At 40.8% G+C, this 23,797-nt stretch overlaps 1 protein-coding gene across 1 annotated transcript; it reads left to right on the top strand.

Moving 5' to 3' along the window:
* Positions 1 to 352: 352 nt before the first annotated feature.
* On the top strand, positions 353 to 23,382 carry LOC116161405 (transformation/transcription domain-associated protein-like). Its single transcript, XM_031474741.1, has 14 exons — positions 353 to 378; positions 7,679 to 7,977; positions 8,029 to 8,171; positions 11,531 to 11,776; positions 11,824 to 11,954; positions 12,004 to 12,154; positions 12,202 to 13,041; positions 13,090 to 13,369; positions 21,118 to 21,491; positions 21,545 to 21,640; positions 21,693 to 21,899; positions 21,948 to 22,348; positions 22,700 to 23,142; positions 23,188 to 23,382. Exons 1-14 carry the CDS (start codon positions 353 to 355, stop codon positions 23,271 to 23,273), a joined length of 3,723 nt encoding a protein of 1,240 aa, XP_031330601.1. The 3' UTR covers positions 23,274 to 23,382.
* Positions 23,383 to 23,797: the final 415 nt, after the last annotated feature.

Below are 23,797 nucleotides of genomic sequence, written 5' to 3' on the forward strand. Positions count from 1 at the left end.
CCATTTTTCATAATCATGAGATTGTAAAGCGGACTTGATATATTTATACAACAACGAATCTTTCACTCGCCAATCGGGATATTTATGAGGACTTCGCTCTAATCTTTCAAACATACCAAGGTACCAAGGGTCTTTAGAAGTTTTGAAATCGTTCGGATCCACCGTAACATCTGAAGAATGTACAGCTTCGATCACAGGTACAGTACGTGACAAAAGATCGGGAACAATATTGTCCTTGCCTTTACGATGGACAAGAGTAAAGGTATACGGCTGTAAACGAAGAGCCCAGCGTGCTAAACGTCCTTGGGGGTCTTTCAAAGAATGCAACCACAAAAGAGAATGGTGGTCAGTAATGACTGTAAAAGAAACTCCTTCGAGGTAATGTCGAAGTTGCTCTACCGCCCAAATGACTGCTAAGCACTCACGTTCAGTCGTGCTGTAATTTTGTTCCGCTCGGGATAATGATCGGGATAAATAACATACCACTCGCTCCCCATCCGGAAAAGTTTGAGTCAAGACAGCTCCTAGCCCATAAGCAGAAGCATCGGTCTGAAGGACAAAAGGTTTGGTAAAATCCGGGCAATTGAGCACAGGTGCAGTTGCCAAAAGTTCTTTTAATTTGAGAAAAGATTCCTCACATTCAGACGTCCATTCAAACTTAACATTTTTCCGAAGAAGTCTGGTTAAAGGAGCAAGAACGGTTGAAAAATCAGGAATGAACCTACGGTACCAACCGCAAGTTCCTAAGAAACGTCGTATATCATTCACCGTAGTGGGTGTTGGAATATCTAAAATCGCCTTGACTTTGTCAGGATCTGGGTGTAAGCCAAAGGAATCCACAACATACCCTAAATACTTAAGTTCTGAACGGCAGAAGTGACATTTGTTTTTATTCAGAGTGAAGCCAGCAGCAATTAATTTGTCAAAAACGGTGTTCAAAATTTTTAAATGTGAGTCAAAGTCTTGTGATATAATAACCACATCGTCCAAATAAACCAAAACGTTGGGTTGCAATTCAGGTCCCAAAATGGTATCGATAATGCGCTGAAAAGTCGCAGGGGCATTAGTCAAGCCGAAGGGCATCCTTCGAAATTGGAAAAGACCACGACCAGGCACAGTAAAAGCTGTGAAAGGGCGCGAATCTTCAGCAACCTCTATTTGCCAATAAGCTGACTTAATGTCCAGGGAACTAAGATATTTAGCGTCACGTAATTGGTCTAAGATGGTATTGATATATAGGGCAAAGGAAAAGCGTCGCGCTCAGTTAAAGAGTTAAGTTTCCTATAGTCCACACAAAATCTATAGGTTTTGTCTTTCTTGGGAATCAGACAGACAGGTGAAGCCCATCCGCTGTTCGATGGTTCGATGACTCTGTCCCTAAGCATCTCATCAATGGTGTCGTTAATGATTTTCTGTTTAATCGGATTTACTGGATAGTACCGCTGTTTAATAGGAATAGCGCCCTCTACCAGGCGTATCTCGTGTCTACCTACTGGGGTTAATCCTAACTTGTCTCCCATGAGCGAAAATTTCAGATCTAAGAGGGTTTGTAAAGAATGGTGTTGTTCATCAGTGAGACGAGACTGTTCCACTATGGCCACACTAGGTTGAGTTGGCGTGCAAGAAGTAAAATGCCAACAGTCATCGCTAATATTCGGAATGATACCCATCCTATCCCAAAAATCTACTCCCAGGATTAAATTAGTAACCAAATCAGGCATCACCAACAAATCTAACAGCACAGTACGATCCTTTAAGGTAATTGGCACAGTGATGTAACCAATCGAATGTGCATCGGAGCTATTTGCTACCGTACAAGAAATAACTTTCGGTACAAAATTGAAATTGAGTATTTGCAATTGAATTAAAGTATCGGAATTGATAAAAGAACGTGAAGCGCCAGAATCTAATAATCCCAAAAAAGGAATGTCTAAAATTTTAATTTGGACATAAGGTCTCAAGTCATTTCCCACATGCTGTAATAAAAAGTCAAGTTTAGGTTTGGAAGAAATTTTCAAAATGTTTGTCGCCTGTACTAAAGAAACGTCACGACGACTTAATGAGCGTTTCTCGGAGCGTTTCCCGAACAAAAAGAACAACTGCGCACCGTAACGCCTTGTGCGCCACATTTCCAGCAAAATAATTGCCTTGGTTCAGGACAATCAACACGATGATGACCTAATTTTTGGCAATTAAAGCAAGGAGAATTTGGAGTTTCCATTGCATAAATAGGTGGACGTGGTGACATTTGTCGACTACTGGTGGGACAGCTAAACCCAGGTTCGAGTAATGGTAATGATGTTCGGTTGCGTAAGGCATGGTGTCTGTCTAAATCATGTTTGATATCGTCAAAACGTCTGCATTCAATTAAAAGTTCATCTAATGTCTGAGGAACATTAGGACCTAATTTAGTCAAATAAAATGGTGATAAATTGCGTTTAATTAAACGGACTTGTTCATATTCTGGAGGTGGTAATTTTAGTCGTGAAAATAAACCCTGCATTACTGCAAAATAAATGTCTACTTTTTCATTCTGACCCTGTAAACGAGCTTTAATTTCGTCGAGCAAATCTTCCTCATAGTGTGGTGGTAGAAATGCATCTCGTAGTAATTGCACTAAGTGCTCCCATGAAGTAGCTTTATGAGAATTAATGTTGTACCAGGTGTTCGCAGTACCTTCAAATAAATCGTAGGCAGTCTCAAATAAAGTTGGATGATCTACTCCGCGAGCACGAGCCATTCGCTCAACTCGGTCGATAAATGAATTCAAAGTTTCACCTCTACTATCCCCGGAAAATTTTAATCCCCATTTATGTACAGGAGTACTCGGTACGGATAATCTTGGTTGTAGTTCTGCAGTACGTCTAGTAGGTGTAGAAGAAACTACAGCAGTTGCTGAAGGCATAATTGAGTCGTTAAAATGAAAAGCTTTGTTATCGAGTGAAGCTCTTAATTGTCGAAATAAACCAACTAATTCCCCAAGTTTACTTAATTGTTCAGCAGAAGGCTGCAATAATGTGCGAGTCCTATGTAAACGTCTGTCGGCATGAGCTAGCATGGTAACAATTGACAAATATGAACCTCCCCCAAAAGCATCATCAAAATTGTCAATCTTATTCTGAAGGATCACTGTCAATTCAGTAAGAGCAGCTAAATCCTGAGCAAAGGTAAAAGGGTACTCTGGAGCAACATAACCAGGTGCTTTCTCTAACTCTAACAATTTTCTGAGAATTAAACGACTTTCGTTCATATTACTCCCCATTTGTCCCGCTCTAATCTCAATTTCATATTGGAGTTCAGTCTCTCTTAATCGGTTAATTTCCATAGCCATGATCACACAATAAATTCAAAATACAAATATAAAAAGATAACACAATATAGGTACCTGTTAAATACCAAGAAATACACAAATATCAGTAATAACCACAAATAAAAAATAAGTTGCAAGTACGAAGTTCAATTTAGAAGAGATAATTTAAAAATAAGGCCAAAAACTTAAATTTAAACAAATTATGCCCAGGCCACACGTTGAAGGGTGTCACTTTATAACGTGAGGTTAGTTCGGCGCTGTAAAACTCAAACCCCGCCGCATAAACGGCCAGCTAGCTCAGATTCTTAATTAAAAGAAGGGCTCGAGATGAGAATCTTCCACAGCGGTTTGTTCGTTTGGGCATATAACATAAGTTTTTGATCTTTGGTAGTCACTAGAAATGATTAGTTGAGCGCCACCCAATTTTGCACAAATTCTGACCTCTCCTGTATAGAAATTGGGAAAACACAAGAGAGCCAAATAATAAATTCACTACGAGCAATTCTGATTTATTAATCCTGGCAAAAACGGTGCAGGATCGGCAAATAAAATGTATCTTCAATACGACAATAACAAATACTTTAAATGACAAAAATAATCCCCAAATAAATTCATGAACACTTCCCTAATAATTACGTTACCAGACCCCTACAACAATGATCGAGCAAAAATGTAGCTAAGATTTCAATGGATTCAACGATTGAATTAAGTTAACCCGAATAACAACTCATATAGGCAACACTGGGTACAAGTAAATTAAAAATCTTACCTTGAATAACACATACGCTGTCTTCTCCGAAAAAGAGCTCTCCTTCGAAGTTCCAGTTCTGTAACACAAAAACAAACCCCAAGCTACAACGCTCGGAACGATTATATGAGCCGGAAGGGCCAAAAAAAATAGCTTACTCGTAGCCGGCTCGTTTACCCATACGTTAAATACAGGTGCGTTGCTCTTGAAGAGAGCCACGACCTCAAACACTAGATGCGAACAAAATACAAAGCTCCAATCATAAATCGTCGGAAGGTTACACTAGATTAACGGTATTGAAGCAAATAAAAAAAAGGGTTGTGTAAAAGATCGTATCTTCCGAAAATTCCACAATCAGCTGGTCGCTCCCGGTATCGTTTAGGTGTTAGCGCTTATCTACTCGGTGGTACGCCGGATAGCTGCCGGCAATCAACAGGTGTTCGTACTCCGGAATATTCGCAAGATGCAAATTCATTTACATACAAGGATTCGTCTGTACAAGGATTGACCTACTACATGGATTGACCGGTACAAGAATTCATCTACTACATGGACCCCCTAAAAGTAATGAAGATGTAACACTCCCTTAACGAGATTTTTAATAACATACCTGAAATCGTCAGGAGGGTAATGAAAAATACTTAAATCAATGAAATAGGGAAATTATCCAACCTCAAATTGTGAGTCTGAAAGAATTTTAGATAACATAACGTAAAAGAAAACCAACGCCATTTCACTTACATGTAGGTAGGGCGATGAACTTCAACCAGATATATAGCCTCGCAATGGAGAAAACGGCTTCTGAGTTACTCTACTCGACAACGCCAATAAAAAGGTAAAATTGCCAGAGATTTCACGTGAATGATGGCAAATATTACCCACTGGTTTAAGAAGAATTCACAATGCCACGCTCTACAACAAGTACAACCTCGTTGGCTTTAAAACGGAAATGAAAAAATAACGCGATTCTGCGCGAGGAAAGAAACACGCGTACAAGTGACGCCATCTCACCTATATCCTACCTAACCTAGCAAGCGGTAATTTTGAAATTTGAATATGAATAAACTAAACTGTTACACTCTCCTAACTCATACTTTGCGGCAATAGCTTGGCACTCCTCTGGGCTATATTCACCGCGTCCATATATCGCCTCGTGCTCTGCATCAAATGCTAATGCAGAAAAATGCTGCTTAAGGCGTCTCACGGCCGTTACGAAATCGACAGCTTTGGCCAATGATTCCTCAGCATATGCCATCCACGACATCTTTAATACATGTACACCTTGTAACGAACATATAGAGGCTTATATAAGCGTCAATCCCCACCACATCTTCAAAGTCATATTTAGAATATAGTGTAATTTAGAATCGGCCACCTCCGATACTTTATCTCGAGCGCAAACCTCGACCCCCTTGACTTTGACGTTAGCACAGGCGCAAACCTCGCCAGCAGAGTTACAAACCTAGTTACTTTTCTAGTGACTTTTTGATTTAGAATCGACCCCTATATCACTAGCAGAGTTTCAACCCTCTCGAGTGACGCAGAGTTTCAAACCTAGTTACTTTTCTAGTGACTGTTAGCAGAGTTTCAAACCTCTCGTGACCTTCTAGTGACTTTGAGCAGAGTTTCAAGCCTACACATGGCCTTCACTTTTGAGACCCCAAATGACCTTGAACACGCGTATGGGAATTTCAATGCAGGACCTGGCCCCAACACCGAGCGCAATAACCCATGGGGTGACTAACCCAATGGCTTAGCACACGCGCAGTAGTTCAAATGACCTTGGAATTGGTGCATGCGCAGTAGTATCAAATTTGGAGTTGGCGCATGCGCAGAACTCAAGGTCAAAGTGGTCCAGGATCGGTGTTGCTCTACTACTGATCATATTTCGCGACTTGAGTGTTTACACTAGTAGTGATCTACGGTCATGACTTGCACGACCGTTGACTACGCCCCCTGTCAACCCGCCTTTTGCAATAGTATATTTTAAGAACGGTAAGGACATTTTACCGATCGAAGACAATCATTTGGAGGAGGAGCTTTTAAAATTGGGGGCTATTAGTCGAGTGACCAGTTGTTCTGGGCAATTTATCTCAAATATTTTTTTAGTCCCGAAACCAGACGGTAGCTTACGTTTAATATTGAACTTAAAAGAGCTTAATGACTTTATTGCTTATAATTATTTTAAACTGGAAGATATCAAGACTGCCCGGACATTAGTTAGCAAAAATTGTTTTCTAGCTAAATTAGATTTGAAGAATGCCTATTTCCTCTTGTCAATTGATAGAGGTCATAGGAAATTTTTGAGATTTTCATTTAACGGAGACTTATTTGAGTTTAATTGTTTACCATTTGGTTTAAGTTGTGCTCCATATATTTTTACTAAGATTATGAAGCCAGTTGTTTCCCACCTTAGAACTGCTGGACTTTTATCAGTGGTTTATCTGGACGACTTCTTACTTTTAGGAGATTCCTATAGGAATTGTTTGCATAACGTTACTCAGACCGCTACCCTTTTGGAGTCTTTGGGATTTATTATAAATAAAGAAAAGAGTTGCATGGCTCCTCAACAGGTTTGTGAATTTTTGGGATTTACTATTAATACTGTAGAAATGTCTATTAAAATTCCGGATAAAAAAGTTGAGAAACTGTTTAAGATGGTAAATAATTCCTCTATTTTAAACTTTTGCAAGATACGTGATTTTGCTACATTGGTAGGAAAGTTGGTCTCCATAAACCCGGCCATGAAGTTTGGTTGGCTTCACACTAGGAATTTTGAAAGAGTAAAACTGTTAGCTTTAAATTCTCATGGAGAAAATTATGACGCAACCATGCAAATTCCCTCTAGTCTAAAGGATGATTTTGAGTGGTGGCGAAAAAATTTATCAAATTCAGGAAACGGTTTAGAGAAATTACAATTTGATTTGGAGATTTTTTCAGATGCTTCAAATACAGGTTGGGGAGTATGTTGCAAGGGGTTGAGAACACATGGCCATTGGTCAGCCTCAGAGCAATCTTACCACATAAAAATTTATATTAATTTATGTGAAACTTCAAAATTGACATTCATGCGTATCTGTAGCAAAGAAGTGAAAACAGCCCATGGGATCTGTTATCAGTGTAATGTTGCTGTAATTGGATATTTTTATTCACATGACCTCAAATATATAAATTTCATTGGATTTCTAAGTAAGCAAAAAATTTTCACTATAATTCGTTCCCATTGGCTCACCAATTTGAAATCGCGGCATTTCACTGGTCGAAATGTGACAAATGTTAGATGAATTGAATACCTAGTCCATTGAGTTAGTATCTCAATGACCTAGTAATATAAATGGACTTGTTTGAATATATTGGTGAAAATAATCTCGTTCCTAATTCAGTTTTCTTTCCATTTTTTTGTGATTTAAAATATTGATGTACTTCATATAACTAATGCATACACAGATTCAATTCTTATATAGTTATCACGTTTCCAGTCTAATTATATGAGTTTTTTATTTTCTTTTTAGTTGTGCCTGATTTTTTGAATTTTTCTGGAATTTTTATAAATGCCTCTTTATCAGTTTTATCATTTTTAAAAAATTGTTTTTTAATTTTTATGCATTCTTAAATTAAAGGGAGTACACGAGTTTTTTGGTTAATTTAGAGCAGTCCCCAATTTTGCATGATGTTTTTAGAGATGAACAATTGAAACAGACCGAGCTGACCTCTAAACTAGAATCCGCCTTCCTCTCCGGCCTGAGGTGTACCCAACCAAACATCAGGATGAAGTTCTTCAAAGTGTTCGACTCGTCCATGCGTAGAAGATTGCACGATCGTCTGCTGTACATTATTTGCTCACAAAATTGGGATGCGATCGGCTCCCACTATTGGATTAAGCAGTGCATAGAACTTCTGCTCGCCACTGCCTCGACAGGTAATTCTTTCATCATCTTCACAGCTTAGACCGCACTTCCGATTTTTGCAGAGTCCAGAATACAAATGTCGCACGAGAGCGGCATTTTGCCGAACATAACTTCGGTTATCAGTTCGGCGGATGCGTTGCAGAAGGAAGATCTGTTTTCGATTAAACAGGATCCGGTTTTATTCGAAGGGTTTGAAATTAAAGAGGTAAGTACCTATGTAAGTTTTGGTATGATTTTTTTCTTCCATTTTGAGTTTCTCCTCAATACATTTCAGTAATTGGTCAGCAACCGTGCTTTTTAGGCGCTGTTGCCATTGGAAAGTAGGTCGAAGTAAAGTTTGATGACCGAAAGATCAATGGCACGCGGCTCCCTCCTCCCCGCTCTCTTCTGGCAGTGACCTTGAAAAGTAGGCCATATTTTATTTTCAAGGCAATCGGAGGTGCATGACCCTTATTTTTGTGGTCATTTCATTTTCAAGGTTAACAAAGGTCATCGACTCCATTTTTGTAATGTCATTTTATTTTCAAGGCCATCATAAGTCAATGACCCCGTTTTTTGTCGTCAGATTTCGGAAAATATTTCTCCTGGACAGCTTCTTTGTGAGTTGTTATTGGAATTCTGAGAGCTTTTTTTCTCGAATTTATACCAGGGTGTGCCTGGGAGGGTATTCTATACCCTCAGACTCTCAGCATTGGACTTTTCCGGCAAAGAAAGTTGTATATCCCTCCCTAAAAAACGATCACAAGAGCGCTAAAAATTTGACAGTTTGTTGGAGTCTAAAACCGGGGGGTCTGGGGGGGGTATAGAATATCTCCCCCCCCCCCCCCCCAGCCATTCCAAGGAAAAAACATTCCCTGAATCTCCTTCGCGAACTGTTATTGGAATTCCAAGAGTTCTTTTTCTCGAATGTAACCTGTGTGTGGCTGGGAGGGTATTCCAGACCCCCCGGTGTTGGATTTTTTAGGCAAAGAAAGTTGGATATCCCTCCCTGAAAAATGATCACAAGAGCGCTAAAAGTTTGACAATTTGTTGGGAGAGTCTAAAACGGAGGGATCTGGGGGGTATGGAATACTCCCCAGCCACACCAAGAAAAGAAACATTCCGTGAATCTCCTTCGCGAACTGTTTTGAATTCCAAGAGCTCTTTTTCTGGAGAGTCGAAGTCTGGGGGGTATGGAATATACCCCCCAGACCCCCAGATCTTAGACTCTCCAACAAATTGTCAAACCTTTAACGGTATTGTTATCATTTTTTAGGGAGGGATATCCCACTTTCTTTGTCTAAAAAATCCAACACGGGGGGGTCTGGGGGGTGTACCCCCCAGCCACACCAAGAAAAGAAACATTTCGTGAATCATTTTTTAGGGAGAGATATCCCACTTTCTTTGTATAAAAAACCCAACACGGGGGGGTCTGGGGGAAACATTTCGTGAATCTCCTTCGCGAACTGTTTTGGAATTCCAAGAGCTCTTTTCTCGAGTGTAACCTGTGTGTGGCTGGGGGGTATTCCATACCCCCTAGCCCCCCCCCCCGGTTTTAGACTCTCCCAACAAATTGTCAAACTTTTAGCGCTCTTGTGGTCATTTTTAAGGGAGGGATATCCAACTTTCTTTGCCTAAAAAATCCAACCCCGGGGGGTGTGGAATACCCCCTCCCTAAAAAATGATCACAGGAGCGCTAAAAGTTTGACAATTTGTTGGAGTCTAAAACCGGGGGTCTGGGGGGTATGGAATACCCCCCGGCCACACACAGGTCACATTTGAGAAAAAGAGCTCTTGGAATTCCAATGACAGTTCGCGAAAGAGATTCACGGAATGTTTCTTTTCTTGGTGTGGCTGGGGTAACCCCCAGCCCCATTTTTTAGACAAACAAAGTGGGATTTCCCTCCTTAAAAAATGATTACAAGAGCGCTATAGGTTTGAGAATTTGTTGGAGAGTCGATGACCGGGGGTCTACAATATCTATACAATACCCCCCCCCCCCCAGCCATAACAAGGAAAAAACATTTCGTGAATCTCCTTCGCGAACTGTCATTGGAATTCCAAGAGCTCTTTCTCTCGAGTGTAACCTGTGTGTGGTTGGGGGGTATTCCATACTCCTCAGACCCCCGGTGTTGGATTTTTTAGACAAAGAAAGTTGGATATCCCTCCCTGAAAAATGATCACAAGAGTGCTAAAAGTTTGACAATTTGTTGGATAAGTCTAAAACCGGGGGGTATGGAATACCCCCCAGCCACACCAAGAAAAGAAACATTCCGTGAATCTCCTTCGCGAACTGTTTTTGGAATTCCAAGAGCTCTTTTTCTCAAGTGTAACCTGTGCGTGGCTGGGGGGTATTCCACACCCCCCAGACCCCCCGGTATTGGATTTTTTAGGCAAAGAAAGTTGGATATCCCTCCCTGAAAAACGATCGCAAGAGCGCTAAAAGTTTGACAATTTGTTGGAGAGTCTAAGACTGGGGGGTCTATCCCAGCCACACACAGGTTACATTTGAGAAAAAGAACTCTTGGAATTCCAATGACAGTTCGTGAAGGAGATTCGCGGAATGTTTCTTTTCTTGGTGTGGCTGGGGGGGTACACCCCCCAGAGCCCCCCGTGTTGGATTTTTTAGACAAAGAAAGTGTGATTTCCCTCCTTAAAAAATGATCACAAGAGCGCTAAAGGTTTGACAATTTGTTGGAGAGTTTAAGACCGGGGGGTCTCAGAGACCCCCCGGTTTTGGGTTTATCAGGTAAAGATATTTGGATGCTTTTCCCTGAAAAATGGTCACAAGGGTCCTAAAAATTTGGCAATTTGACCGGGGGGTCTGGGGGGTATGGCAGCCACACAGAGGAAAGAAATATTCCGTGAATCTCCTTCACGAGGTTGTTACTGGAATTTCGAGAGCTCTTTTTTCCTGGAATGTATACCCGTGGGTCGTTGAGATCACACTATTTCTTTGTGGGTGCTCACTTTAATTGAGTTTTCTTCTTTTCACGCGCTACCAGTTTAACGCCATTTTCCGTCTTTTTGATTATCAACGCAATCGCTTCTTTGGCTCGATGCACTTAGAATTTAAACGCCGTCGTGACTTGACGCTTCTCCGGTCAACGCGTTATCTCTCGTCGCGAGCACCGCCGTTGTTCGCCCTCCGAAAACTTTTCTAGTTTCTAATCCCCACTTCTTCAGTTTTACAAATACGCCTTCAAAATGGCTGCTAATCTATTGCCCCGGCCATTTTTATTCACGAACCAGATCTACTTAGCAAAAACGATCACGTATGACCCATTAATTCTGCCTTGTCTCCCGACAGACTGGTGCCACCAACGATTTTCAGGTAATTAGTGCCGTATACGGAAACCATTAATCCAATTAACAATAGAGCGACCAAATTTTGAAGAAGCCTGCCCTATATTGAGATCACCCAAAGAAATTCATTTAAACCTTTAATTTGTGGAAACCATCCTCAAAACCCTTCCAATTATCAAAAATTAATAAAAATCTGGGCTATACACATGTGTCCCAATGAAAAATCTAACGCAAATGTACCGTTATTAAGTGAGTTCACTTTTCTTGCACATTCATCAGGAAGTGCTAGACATCGACCGTTCAGAATCGAACACAATGGTAGAGGTCGCACTGAACAGAAACGAAAACATCAGCAAGTTGATTACGAAGCATTTCGAGTTCGTAGAGGTCTCAGAAGGGATAACAACGGATCGCTTTCTGCTCGCCACCGCTCAACTGTGTCACCTGGACACGGACCTCGCCGAAGAGATTTGGCTGCAGCTATTCCCACGCTTGTGGGACGTTCTCGACGAGCAGCAACGCAATGTAGGGACTTTCGAAACCATTTTGTTTTTAATCCCGCCAACTTACAGAGTCTCAGCCCGGAGATACTCGCCTTCATTACTTCCGGAACTCACATCATTCAGAAAGACTGCCACCCAAGCGCGATCAACACATTTGTCGAGGCGCTGTCCAGATGCAATCCGCCCATTCAGATCGCTCCGTAAGTTGCTACCAAGCCAAATTTCTGTTATTTTGTAATTGTATGACAGGCCTCTGATGAAATACATCGGGAAGTCGCATAATTTGTGGCACAGAATGGCTTTAGGTCTTGAGCAAATGTCGTTCGATCAGACGAGCGGCTCAAAACCCAGCAATCTCGCTTCGTGCTACGATTTTGAGCCTGACCAAACGGCTAAAAGTGTAAGTGGTGAAAAGACGTGGGTCAGTTGAGGTAACGGATATTTCAGGAACTTCTGGACGCGTTAGGGGAGTTGTACTCGCTGCTGCGCGAGGAGGACCTCTGGGCGGGTCTCTGGCAGAAGCATGCGCACTACAAGGAGACTAACGTCGCGATTGCGTTCGAGCAGCACGGGTTTTACGAGCAAGCCCAAGCGGCGTACGAGTCCGCGATGGCCAAACACAAGCAGGACAACACCTTAGGTCCCCTGCCCGCCCACACTCAGCGAGAAGTACATCTTTGGACCGATCACTGGATAAGATGCGCGAAGGAGTTGAATCAGTGGGATGTGCTGCTCGAATACTCCAAGAATGGAGTATATGATCCGTATACTGTTCTCGAAAGCTCTTGGAGAATACCCACGTGGGACGTTATGAAAGAAGCTCTCGCTAACGTCGAGTTTAACTGTCCAAAGGAGTTGGCGTGGAAAGTGACGCTTTATGGCGGTTTCCTACTAATTTGCAATCCGGAAGAGAAACCACTGAAGGTCGCCGAAAGATACGTCGAAACCGCGACGATGATGTGCCTTAATGAATGGAGACGCCTACCTCACATAGTCAGTCACATCCACCTGCCGTTCCTGCAAGCCGCCCAACAGGTCATGGAATTGCAAGAGGCCTACCAAATCCATAAGGGCTTAATGCAAGGCCATCAGAACTCCTTGCACGACATGAAGGCCATCGTTAAAACATGGCGCAATCGTCTACCGGTGATCGCCGACGATCTCACCCATTGGAACGACATTTTCACTTGGAGGCAGCATCACTATCAGTTCATCGTGAATCACTACGAAAGCTTGAGGGAGTCGAGTCACACGAACTCGATGTTGGGAGTGCACGCGTCCGCCCAGGTAAGTCTCTACCTAATCCGACCAATTACCGTTAACCACAATTCGCAGTCGATCATCTACTTCGGCAAAATCGCCCGAAAGCACAAGCTAACGAACGTCTGTCTGGACTCCTTGAATAAGATTTACACGATTACGAGCGTGCCGATCGTCGATTGCTTCCAAAAGATTCGCCAGCAGGTCAAGTGTTACCTGCAGATGGCGTCGCTTACGAATAAAAATGAGTTACAAGAGGGGCTGGAGGTGATCAATAACACTAACGTCAAGTACTTCACTAAGGAAATGACTGCCGAGTTTTACGCCTTGAAGGGCATGCTGTATCATCTCAGCGGTGAGTTCTAAAAAAAGAGATATGACACTCATTTTCAGAATGATTACACACTCCTCCATTCGCTGATCGTCCGAAAGAGCAGACTTTCATCTTTTCATTATGAGTTGTTCTCTAAATGAGGTGCAAATTATATACATTTGTGTACTTAAATGGAAGAAGGTTCATAAACTGAAACTCTAATACAGTAACGTAAACAATCCAACTAATTCAGCAACTGATTTGCCCCAGTTAAGTTCTATTAAAACGTACATACTTATTTCGCTAATTGAAGCTTTACACATTACAGTAATAACTTGGAGGTTCTTTCTTTTGAAATTTACTTGAGCCAATAAAAATAACGAGTTATTTGAAAACGATCCTCCATAGATTTAATCTTGGTTGAGAATTCCCCTAGGTCAAGGTTCGTATTTGTTGGTATATGAAGTTTTGGGAACTAAAAAATGGTTAAAATGATCTAAAACGTCGACATTTGATGAAATTTTGACATGGCCAAAAACGGTGATCGCAATATAGCCACCTAGCTCAGACTAGGAAGCTAAAAATGTGCTAATGACCCCGTGCTTTTTGACAATCGGTATGCATTTACTACTATCTGAAAATATATCGAAGTACTTTCTTCAGTATTCTGTTCCGCAATATCAGGCAGCCTTAGAAATTCATGGCTACCATATCGTGGAAATTGTGATGGGGGTATATAGGATCTCAATTGCGATGCGAAAGGTTCGATCAAAACGTTTGGTATCTGCGTCTTTTTTAGTAGAAAAATAGCGAAACCAAAATTATTTTTTGAAAATTCGACTTTTAACTGTAATTCTGAAGCGGACAATAAGTGGCACGATAAATGTACGTAAACCTATGGCAGTTTTTAACTCATTTTTGCAAATTCATTTGTAAACAGGAAGCTTTTCACCACACTTTGGCCAGCTGACTGGCTGGCTGATGATGTGTGGTCGGCGACATCTGGGCGCCATCACCACGCGTGGTTTACTAACGTGGTGATTTTTCAGGTTTTCCTATTTTCTTCTACAGTTTTGGTACGAATGTTTTTAAACTGGTGCCGTCGGAACGATCTTGTAAACGCGCACGGAATTGTGTTTTCTTTCCTAGGGGCGAAATTAACCAAGGCAAGGCGCGCGTCTTTGAGGGGTAGTCGACTTCGGGCACCTAAAACTTTCCGCTGCGCGGTTTAAAGTTTCTTAAAGCTCGAATCGCAGTCTCTCTCTCTCGTGTCGCCAATAGAAGCTCGAGCTATGAGAAGTTCCCCATAAATTAAGTACTATTTTATGGAGGGTTTTTAGCTAAATCCATCGAAATGGCGCATTTACATGACTGTGAGGACGTCAGTAGAGGGCACCCACACAGAAAATGCGGCAACCCCGTACAGGATCTTACTGATGGTGGAGTCAAAACTTCAAACCCAAATTGTGAATGAAGTGGGTACCGACAAAGGGAATGTGGTAACTCCGCAGAAGATCTGACTTATGGTGGAGTGAAATTTCAAACGCGATTTACCAGCGAAACGGGTGTCAGAAGTAGATACCGAGAATGGTTGAAATCTGAATTTTTTCTCATTCCCATTAAAAAGTGCTTAATTTGAGTGCATTTTTTACGATATCGGAAAGAGTATACCCAAAAACCTGTGTAAAGCCACTAGTTCTCTTCTTCTATGTGCAATGTTTTCAAGAAAAGACAAACATTTCAGGAGGCGAACTCCCAAATGTATGTGAGAACAATGTTTGTTTTTGCTCTCATTTTAGCGCATTTTTTAAAAATTAAAAAAAAATGTGCTATTGTTGCGTTGTGTCCGTCCGGACCCACTTCTGGTACTAGAGTACAAGAAAGTTTTGTACCAGAAAGTGTGCCAGACTGCCATCGAATTTCGCTATCCCCTCCACCCCCCATGAATTATTTCCTGAGATGCTGTTTTTGAATGTAATAAAACGTGCATAACTTTTACATGCGACAACTAACTGGTCTCAGAATTTGCATACGCATGCCTTTACTGTTGCCAAGTAACATTTTTGAAAATGGGGGGGGGGGTCTACCCTTCATGGTATTCTAATGAAAGGTCTCACCGAAATGAATTGGTTTCTACAAGCTATAACTTTTCTGCGCGGCTCCTTTCCAAAATCAGGTAGGTCGGCGGGGGGAGGAGGGAGAGGGTAGAAATTCATTTTATCTCTTATCGTATTCCAATTAAAGGTCCCAACAAAAGGAACGGTTGTCTACCAACTACCGCCCTACTCGTCTAGATAAAGCTACCTAACCTGAATAAAAAAATACTAGGACCACTTACTATGTTGTGTTTTGTAAAAGTCGCTACAAGATATGTGTTGCTTGTCAGAGTGAGGGTGAAGTAAGGAATACAAATAAATCGCATTGCAAGATTAACTTTAGAAAATGGCAGTTTACCGAGTACAAATATAAAAACAGGCTGGGAAAAAAAGAACTGACCAAGAAAAAAACCAGCCAACAAATTAAAATTAAACTTAGCAAAATTAGTTGTCTGTAATGACATGGACCCATATTATGATGGTTGTCAAGTACATTTGTCGCTTCATAGATTTCACTGACACATTTGACACACATAACACAAAAAAAACAAACATTAAAACTTTACATTAAATTCACATAAGTTTGGAGATTGGATGGCCAGTCATAAGTATATAATCATAAACAAAATATATGGCATTCATGTAGGCTTAGACAGTTGACATATTTGCCTTGGCATACCAAAGATTGACACAAAACCAATATCCGGTCACTACATGTCAAGGGTCGACCCAAAGGATTGATTAGCAATATCGGCAAGATGGCTCTTTTCTAAGACACAAAAAACAGTACATATAAATATATATCTCTGCGTATGTCAGGTGTGGAGTTTGGCCACCTTCATCTGCTACATCAAGTCGAGATAAAATATCGGAAGCACAATACATATTCGAAACAAGTTACCCTACCTAGTATTAATAATCATAATTACTCGGTTCAAATAAAGTATAAATTCTCGAATCGCTATAATATTTATTAAATGGTTAAATTCTGCACGTATTGAATATCATCGCTAAGGGAACATACTGTATCTAAATATAAATGAAAACACGTACATCTGTCAGGACTTCATGCTGGAGGTTGGCAAGGAAAACCAGCGTTAGGAACAAAAGGGTCACTTGTCTAACTACAATGATACTGTAAATTGGAAAACAACATAATTACAAATCAAACAGAATGGAATCTTGCATTTAATTAAAAGTATGATCAGCATAATTCTAACAGAGCAATTTGTAAAGCGCTATAAATGACAATGCCCATGCTGTACTGGAATGTCATTAATTTGGCAAGTAATCTACCTAGATGGATGCAATAAACGTAAAGATAAAAGAAGAAAAATACAGCATCTGAATAATAGTTGAGACGCTCACAGTAACTACTTCGACCAAAGCCCACATACGTCTCCCCTAAGATTCCCTTCTTTGGTCAGAATCGAAGTAGAGATAGCTAATATTGACGCGCTCCGGATCGTCGGGTCGATATGGATCACTAACTTCCCCCGTATAGCGTTATTTTTGGCACTTTTATTGTAAATTATGGCCTATTTGAATGTAGGGCAGAGAAGAAAAAAACACGTGTTCTACGGAGACAAAACGTAATTTTTGAATTCTTTCTTGGCGGCTAGGGGCGGCTTCGGTAATATTTAAATCTGTCGGCCGCTCAGATTTAAATATCGCCCTTGGACGCACTTATAAAACACCTAGTTATTATAATAGCTATTATGTGAGAATATTATCAGAATAAGTTCGATGAAAGTTTTTAATCAGTCAACACGAAAATCAGTTTTAATACAAACTTACAATGAACACATTTCTTGAATTAAATTTTTGACATATTTCAAAATTACTTATATACTAAGCTGGCGCTGTATGAATATCAAACTTGATTATAATTATATTCCAACATATTATTAAACCGATTCTAAGATTCATTTAAACTCATTTGTTAAGTTATTTATAAAAGTCATTGTTTCCTATAAAGTACGTCGTCAATGGTAATGTCCTTTATACACGCTGCTTAATTTTTCATGTTTAGTTTTGTTGATTCTATTATCACTACTTAACACTAATTCAGTTTGGATTTAACGCACCAGAGGCTGGTATATTTACATCTGTGCTATTACTATTGCGACGTACCCAGGCCAGCCACGAGGGACTGCGCAACTCAAGATTTAAATTCAAAACTTTCCCTCCCAAACTAATTGAACTCCATGGCACGTGATCGTCTAGATAAAGTTACCTAACCTGAATAACCGAATAACAGGATCACTTACTACGATGTGTTTTTTTAAGAGTCGCTACAAGATATGTGTTGCTTGTCGGAGTGAGGGAATGCAAATAAAACAAGTACATGCTTTAAAAACGGAGATTTAATCCAAATACTTCGCATTGCATGATTAAATTTAGAAAATGGTAGTTCACCGAGTACAAACAATAGGCTGGGAAAAAAAGAACTGACCAAGAAAAAAACCAGCCAAAAAAATTAATCTTGAACTTTATAGCAAAATTAGTTGTCTGTAATGGCATGAATGCATATTATGATGGTTGTCAAGTAAATTTATATAATGTCGAATCACAGGCTCCACTGGAATTCCTAAAGAAGCAGTATTGCACACGCATAACAAAAAAACATTACAATAAATTCAGATAATAAGTTTGGATAGTGGATGGCCAGTCCAAATCCCACACCGAGTAGTCTTTAGCTGCTCTGGTCATGACATGTGACAGATCACAACGAGAACACGCCGCACGCTTTTAGCGAATCCCTGCGCAAGTGAGGCCGAGCCTAGCCAGCGCCCTCATATACGACTAAGCGGGACCCCAACTCATTCATTCACGCATCTCTAGGGCCAGTCCAACCCACTAGTTATAAAGTGCCGGGTTATAAATTACCGAACTCCAGGCTCTCTACTATTACTGACAGTAACCGATCAAAAGACAAATCATGACATAACAAAAATAACAGAGCAACCATCGGCAAACTCTCACGCATACATAACTTAGACCATATAGTACATGGACTGCTATTAGCCCTATGCTTTCAATACAAAATGGGTGGTCACGGATAGAGGGCACTGCAGTCGTGGGTGTGTGAATCTCAGGGTAAACTAAAGTCGTGTAAACACCACTCGGATCGCGTAAAGAGTAGCTTTTATAGTAACTGCGTAGTACGGGAAGCTTTAAATACGCTTGATTACCTTCTATATACGTCCACAGATAACGATAGGTTTGCTTTTTTGGAATATCTAGGCGGTTAATTAATTGACGTTTGTTAATTTATAGGTTGACAGTCTCAAATCGTGTCTAATCGGACAGACTCGTTTACCCTGAAACTCACATACCCAGGCGATGTCCTTGACCATATTTTAGTTACAATTAGCAGTCCATATGGTCTAAGATACATAATCATTAACAAAATATACAGAATTTATGTAGGCGTTGACAGTTGACATATTTGCACTGACATAACAAAGACTGACACAAAACCAATATTCGGTCACTATATGTCAGGGATCGACTAAACGAATTGATTAGCAATATCGACAAGATGGTTCTTTTCGAAGATACAAAAAAAAAACAGTACATAAAACATATATATCTCTGCGTATGTCAGTTCTGAACTTTAGCCAGCCTCTGCTACGTCAAATCGAGATTAAATTACAGTATCAAATATCAGAATCAAATATAGCACAGTACATATTCGAAACAAGTCACTCTGCCAAATATTAATAATCATAATCATTCGGTTCAAATAAATAGTAGGAGCATAACGTTAAGTATCACGTTACAACAAAAACAAAGGAACATGTCGTGGCAAAGCATCAGTATAAAGTAATTAATTCTCAATGCCAAGTGCAATATGTAACAATCAACCACCTAACGTACGCCACTCGCCCCCAGATGAAGCATCCTGTAAATAAACAGTAACATATTCATGCAAAAAAAAGCGAAATGTGCTGCAATAAATTCAATTATAAATGAAAATGTAGTTCTGCATACTTGTATTGAATATCATCCATAACGGAACATTTTTCGAGTGCCACTATGGGGATCTCTCTTATCTTAAGGGATAGAAGGTTGGTTAAATGGGGGCAAAGTTGCTAATTTTCGTGCTGAATAAGAATCGGAAAAGAAATTTGAAATATCTTCAATAGTTTTGAAGATATCACAAAAAAACAAAAATGTCTGATTTTCGTTTTTAATTTTTTTATGATAAACTAATCGTAGTAGACATTTCTAATGAACAAATTATTCGGACACTTTTTCTGACAACGCTTCAACCAGACATTATCAAACTGCCAAACTTTTGTTTACAACAAAAGAACGTTTTATTTTTCCAAAGCACTCTTCTCAAAAAATTAAAAATTGTGTTTTTAGAAAAAATGTGATACTGAACCACCATGTGTGATATATCGTTGTAAAGAGAAAAAAAGACGTAATTCCAAAATGTCAAAATTCAATATGGCGCCCATAAGAAAAACTAAAGTTGTCACATCTTGAAAGTAATTAAAAACGGGATGCCATATTTGAAATCTCCATTAAAAAGTATCCGAATAATGTGTTAATTAGAAATGTCTACTACGATTAGTTTATCATAACAAAATTAAAAACGAAAATCAGAAATGTTCGTTTTTTTGCGATATCTTCAAAACTATTCAAATTTCTTTTCAGATTGTTATATATCACGGAAATTTGCAACTTTGCCGCCATTTAACCAACTTTCTATCCCTTAAGATAAGTGAGATCCCCATAGTGGCACTAGAAAAATGGACACCGTGTATAATTAAAACCACGTAAATCGGTCAGTAATGCATCTTGTGGGTTGGCAGGTAAACCAGCGCTAGGAACAAAGTACTGTAAATTGGAAGACAACATATTCACGTAGACTCTCCATGCATTTAATTCAAAGTACGCTCAGAATAATATTACAAACGAGCAATGTGTAATTAGAATACGTTATAAATGACAATGGTCATCCGATGACCATCGCTATACTGGAATGTCGTTAAATTGACAAATAATCGAACACGATCACACAATTACTAGAGGGATGCAATACATGTAAGGATAAAAAAAACGAGTGAATCACCTTTGTAATTGTCGCACTCACTATTCGCAACGTAAAAATTACTTCTACCCTCAACAAAAGCACAAATACCTCTGCCTAAATCTTCCCTTTTTAAGCAAATCCTAGACGAAAATTGTTAATATCGACCGTGCTCCGAGACGTCGGGTCGATAGGGAAAGGGATCATTAAGTTCCCTCGCATAGCGTTATATAAGACACTTTTATTGTAAATTATGGCCCATTTCAATGTAGAGCAGAGAAGAAAAAAAACACGTGTTCCACGGAAATGAAACAAAGCGCAATCTTGACTTTTTTTCGTCGCGCCAGGATCGGTTTCGGGAATATTTAAATCGAATTTTAGCGGGTAAATTCGGTTTGATTACACTATCTATAATCGTTGCCGGACTAATAAAATCTATGCGGAACCAACGCAAACTTGGCGACTCTCGTCTGTTTTCTCGCAACCGCGCTCTTCAAACCCGTCTGACTGTAACTGCTATACCTACTCGCGATGCGTAAAACGGGAAGAAATAGAGGAAAGCTTGTAATTGCAATTACGAAAATATGGCAAATATGCTGTGTTCCGTCGGGTGTTTGTTTTTTTTACGAATAAAATTCCTGATATTTTAGGTAAATCGGACGAGGCGAATAAGGCGTTTTCTGCCGCAGTACAAATGCACGACACGTCTGTCAAAGCGTGGGCCCTATACGGCGATTACCTAGAGCACGTGTTTACGCGTGACCACAGACAGATCACTTTGGGCATTAACGCGATGACCTGTTTCCTGCACGCATGTAGACATCAAAACGAGTCTAAGGCGAGAAAGTACCTGGCAAAGGTTCTGTGGCTGCTCAGTTACGACGACGAAAAGTGCAGTCTAATGGAAGCTCTAGATAAATATTCGGTTGGGGTTCCGCCGATTCTCTGGGTACCGTGGATACCCCAATTACTCAACTGCCTTGTACAGTACGAGGGGAATGTTATTTTGAATCTGTTACTTCAGGTAATTTTGCTCGTTAACTTGCAAGTCATTGTCTAATGGAAATATGTTGTCAGGTTGGACGAATGTTTCCGCAAGCTGTCTATTTTCCAATTCGTACTTTGTATTTAACACTGCGCACCGCAACTGCGCGCAAAACAAATACAGTACAGGTAAAGCCAAACCACGCCCTCCCAGTGTTGCCGCTCACATTCCTGTTTTCAGCAACAGTCGCAAGAGACCCATGTAGATCAAACCCACACATCCCTAGCAAACCAGAACCAAGACGGCGCGAGCAACGCCAGCACGATCACGACGGAAGCGTCCGCGATCAAAGCCACCCCCGCAATGATCCGCTGCTCCAAAATAATGAAAATGCAACGTGACATTCACACGACAGTCCTGTCCAGCTTGGAAGGGATAGCGGATCAGGTAACTCGAACAAGCACAATGGTCGAATTCACTCCCAAATGTTCGCAGATGGAGTGGTTCAGAGAGAACTGGTACGAGGAGGTCGTGCGGCAACTGCGCCAAGGGCTGGCGAAGTGCTACGCGATCGCGTTCGAAAATCGCGAGAGCGTCAACGAAGCCAAAATCACCCCGCACATTTTGAACTTTGTCAAAAAACTCGTGTCCACCTTCGGAATCGGGGTGGAGAACATATCGAGCTCGACCAACGTACAGTTCAATTCGGCCGCCTCCGAGAGTTTGGCGAGGCGCGCGGAGGCCACCTACCAGGATCCCGTCTTTAAGGAGATGAAGTTGGAATTCGCGAAAGACTTTGACTTCTCCCATTCGGGAGCGATGCGCCTCCACACGCTGATATTTAAGTTGAAGAAATGGATTAAGATCTTGGAGAACCGGTCGAAGATGCTGATCCAGTGAGCATTCACTTCACGAACTTATAAATTAAGATGGACTGCTAATGCTGAATTGACAAATGACACCTACATGGGGGCAGCCATGATGTGCACTCACTTGGCGCGAAATTCAAATCAACTAATAAACAAGCATTAACCTCACGTTTTCTAAATAAATTACTGTGACACATGTCATTTTCCAAGGCTGCTATAGTTTCAAAACTTGAGCACTAGGAAAATTCCCCTAGAAAATATCTAAAATGGCCGCGCCCATGCTAGGACCATTTCTACCTCTATGCAACTGTTTGATCAGCAGTCCATCTTAATTTATAAGTTCGTTTCACGTTACAGTGTGACAATTGCGTTTTTCAGATCGTTCCTAATGGAGGAAAAGTGCAGGTTTCTCTCCAATTTCACGCTGAAAACCGCCGAGGTCGAGCTGCCGGGCGAGTTTCTGCTACCGAAGCACACCCATTACTACGTGAGAATCACCAGGTTCATGCCGCGGGTCGATATCGTTCAAAAGCACAACTGCGCCGCCCGTCGGCTGTACATACGGGGGCACAACGGAAAAATCTACCCGTACTTGGTCGTGAATGACTCGGGCCTCGCCGACGCGCGGCGCGAAGAAAGAGTCCTGCAAGTGCTGAGAATGCTCAACCACTACCTTGGTAAACACAAGGAGACTTCGAAGAGATTCTTGCACTTCACCGTGCCCAGAGTCGTCGCCGTGTCTCAGCAGATTAGACTGATTGAGGACAATCCGTCATCGGTCTCCTTACTGGACATCTTCAAACAGGGGTGTACAAAGCTGAGTAAGTGAAGCCAGTTTAAAGCAACTAAGCAATTATCGTGCATAGATATCGAGCACGACGCGCCCATCCATTACTACTACGAGCGTTTGGCAGCTATCCATGTTGAGAGTATTGTGAAATGCACAAGATAGTGCAGCGAAGCGTACTAGGCCTCATGATAGTAGCTGTAAAAAAAAAACTGTGTTGGTTGTTATAGAAATTGTTGTTGACTTGTAATCTTTTTTGACAATAGAAAAATATTAGAATTGGAACTGAATCTCCTTATTAACTTTGAATTAAAGAAGCCTCGATATTCTACCAATTCTACTGCATTTTTGTTTGGAATCTGCTAATTACAACAGGTTATGGTAGTCTTGTAACGTTGGTAAAATTTTGTTGAGTGCCGGATTTAAGTAGAAATTCAGTCAATATGAAAAAGATAGATGTAAAACCTTTGAAAGGAGCCGAGAATTGGAGCGAGTGGAAGATGTCAATTGAGGATATTCTAACTATCGCCGATGTAGCTGATGCTATTGAGGAGTCTTTCATAAAACCGAGTCTGGAAGCACAATCGGATGCAGCAGCGATTGCAGAGCATACCAAGAAGCTTGCCAAGTACCAGAAGAAGGCTGCAATGGCTAGGCATTGCCTGCGATCTACTCTCTCTGATGAGGTC

This window comes from Photinus pyralis, unplaced genomic scaffold (assembly GCF_008802855.1).
Source record: "Photinus pyralis isolate 1611_PpyrPB1 unplaced genomic scaffold, Ppyr1.3 Ppyr1.4_LG10, whole genome shotgun sequence".
In the NCBI taxonomy this organism is placed as follows: domain Eukaryota; kingdom Metazoa; phylum Arthropoda; class Insecta; order Coleoptera; family Lampyridae; genus Photinus; species Photinus pyralis.

Bases quoted from the DNA above. Each gene is read 5' to 3' on its own strand.
- LOC116161405 (XM_031474741.1), top strand. From the start codon at position 353: ATGACTGTAAAAGAAACTCCTTCGAG. The intron at 7,978-8,028 runs GTAATTCTTTCA...CGATTTTTGCAG, and splicing joins GCTCGCCACTGCCTCGACAG to AGTCCAGAATACAAATGTCG. The intron at 22,349-22,699 runs GTGAGCATTCAC...TGCGTTTTTCAG, and splicing joins CGGTCGAAGATGCTGATCCA to ATCGTTCCTAATGGAGGAAA.